Consider the following 2,305-nt stretch of genomic DNA (forward strand, 5'->3'; position numbering starts at 1 on the left):
AACAGAAATAATACGAAATCGGCTCGAATCGGAATTCTTAGTGATTTTTACTAAATTAACGGAATTTAACGAAATTTGCTAATTTACTGGAACAAACTCAAAATAGCTAATTAGACGATTCTTCTCAAATCCGTCTTGAGCCCACTTAGCTCGACTTTCATAACTGACTAGTAAAAGGAACATAAATTATTAACAATTATTAAAATTAACGTATCGAATTGTGATGAAATTAATTAATTAGCTGAGAATAAAATTAACGTATCATGAAATTAAAACATTATATATATCGTTATATGACGTATTAAATCTAAAAATAGAATTTAAAATAATTTATCTCACTTAATACAATACGGGGTGTTACAATAGCTGCCGGAAATGTGGTTGTCATAAAGCCCTCAGAGTCAGCTCCAACAACCTCTTCTTTCCTAGCGAAAACCATACCTCTGTATCTGGATAACAGCGCGATAAAGGTCATTGAAGAAGGGGTGGACACTAGCCATCAGCTCTTACTCCACAAATGGGATAAGATCTTTTAAACTGGTAAGTGGTAACGGTTTGTGAGCAATGTAGAAGCTCGATTTTTTGCATCATTATGTAAAAGGGAAGCTCAAAACAAAATGCAAAACAAATCCCATGCTGATAAATTGTCATATGCCGATGTTCTCATGAAAAAGAATGACTAAACTACAAGACAAAGAAGTTGGTAGAATCCTAATTTAGCTGGCCATTGTGTGAGCTGTGCATTGCACAGCTTGGCTTGTCTGTTAGCTAGATCATCCTAGGGTTATAATATGCACTCTAGTATAAATACATGATGTAAGGACTGCAACATAACACAGAAATAAATACAATTCAGTAGCCGCCTTAAGAGTAGCTTTTGTGCATTCATCTTGTTCTTATGTGCTTGTTCATACATCATTGATCATATTAATTTATCTCAACATGGTATCAGAGCCATGAGCACTTGTGCTCGTGGTTTCTGTATACAGGCTCTCTCTTTTTGCATATTTGCGTAACTCCCTTTTTTTTATCAAAACTGCAGTCTTTTTCATTAGAAAGCTTTATATCAGTTAAAGTTTTAGTCTTTTGCATCTTTTAAACTCTGTCATCATGCATGATAGCACAGAAAATACCAAAACAGTCATAGAGGTTACAGATCCTTTGTACTGTAATCCAAATGATGTAGGTAGTACACATAAGATAACACCTGTCTTAACAAGGGTTGAGAACTATATTCCTTGGAAGAGGGGGATGGAGTTGGCACTGTAAACCAAGAGGAAGCTTGGTTTTGTAACTGGTGCATTAGAAAAACCTAAGCATGATAATGTCAGGATCGAAGCCTGGATGGCAGCAAATAGTTTGGTTATTTTCGTGGATATTACAAAATGTGAGTGAACCCATTAAGATGGCCATTTTGTATACTCAATCTGCCAAAGAAATCTGGAAACTTTTGAAGGGAAGGAACCTTGTGAGCAATGGTGCAAGGAAGTATAAATTGAACAAGGACACTTATGAATTGAAACAGAATGGGAATTCTGTGACTGACTACTATATCCAGCTTAGATCAATGTGGGATGAGTTGGAAAATATCCATGATTATCCTATTATTACTGTCATAACTGAAGAGATCAGTGCTTTCTTAGACACCATGCAGAAACACAAAGAAGAGGCTAGACTCTTTCAGTTCTTGAATGGTCTAGATACCTCCTATGGCCCACAAAGGAGTGCCCTGCTGCTTATGTCACCACTTCCATCGGTGGATGATGCTATGTCTATTACGGTGCAAGAGGAGGCACAACAGAGTAATGCTATCACATCTGCTTCTAAGAATGAAGTGGAAGCATCTGCCCTCCTAGGTAAGGGGGAGCAGTTTGAGACTGAATGCAAGCATTGCGGATATCACAATCACGCCTCCGAAAATGCTGGTTTGCTCCAGGTAATCAAAAACCCAGGAGAGGAGGTATGAGTTCAGGTAGATGACAAGGCAACTTCAGAGGTGGTAAAGGAAGTTACAGAGGAAGAGGAAGAAATAATCACACTTATGGATACAACAATGGATATGGTAACAACCCTGAAAGATTTGGCAACACCTCTGGTTCAAGTTAGCACTACAATTACACCTCCAATGGGCCTCACAAGAGAATGGCAAACAATACTCAGGCTGATCCAAGTAATGTAGAAATTGCTGCTGCCTTGGCTATCACTAGTCAACAGTTGGAGAGCCTGTTGAAGTATGTCCCTGGGAGCAGAAGTGGATTCAAATCAGGTATGATACTGATGAAGAAATAGATTGCAACTTTGCAGG

At 38.1% G+C, this 2,305-nt stretch overlaps 1 protein-coding gene across 1 annotated transcript; it reads left to right on the forward strand.

The window, feature by feature from the left end:
• The first annotated feature begins 1,405 nt into the window (after window positions 1-1,405).
• On the forward strand, window positions 1,406-1,966 carry LOC141628036 (uncharacterized). The gene has a single exon (XM_074441225.1). It carries the CDS (start codon window positions 1,406-1,408, stop codon window positions 1,964-1,966), a length of 561 nt encoding a protein of 186 aa, XP_074297326.1.
• Window positions 1,967-2,305: the final 339 nt, after the last annotated feature.

This window comes from Silene latifolia, chromosome Y (assembly GCF_048544455.1).
Source record: "Silene latifolia isolate original U9 population chromosome Y, ASM4854445v1, whole genome shotgun sequence".
NCBI classification, from domain to species: domain Eukaryota; kingdom Viridiplantae; phylum Streptophyta; class Magnoliopsida; order Caryophyllales; family Caryophyllaceae; genus Silene; species Silene latifolia.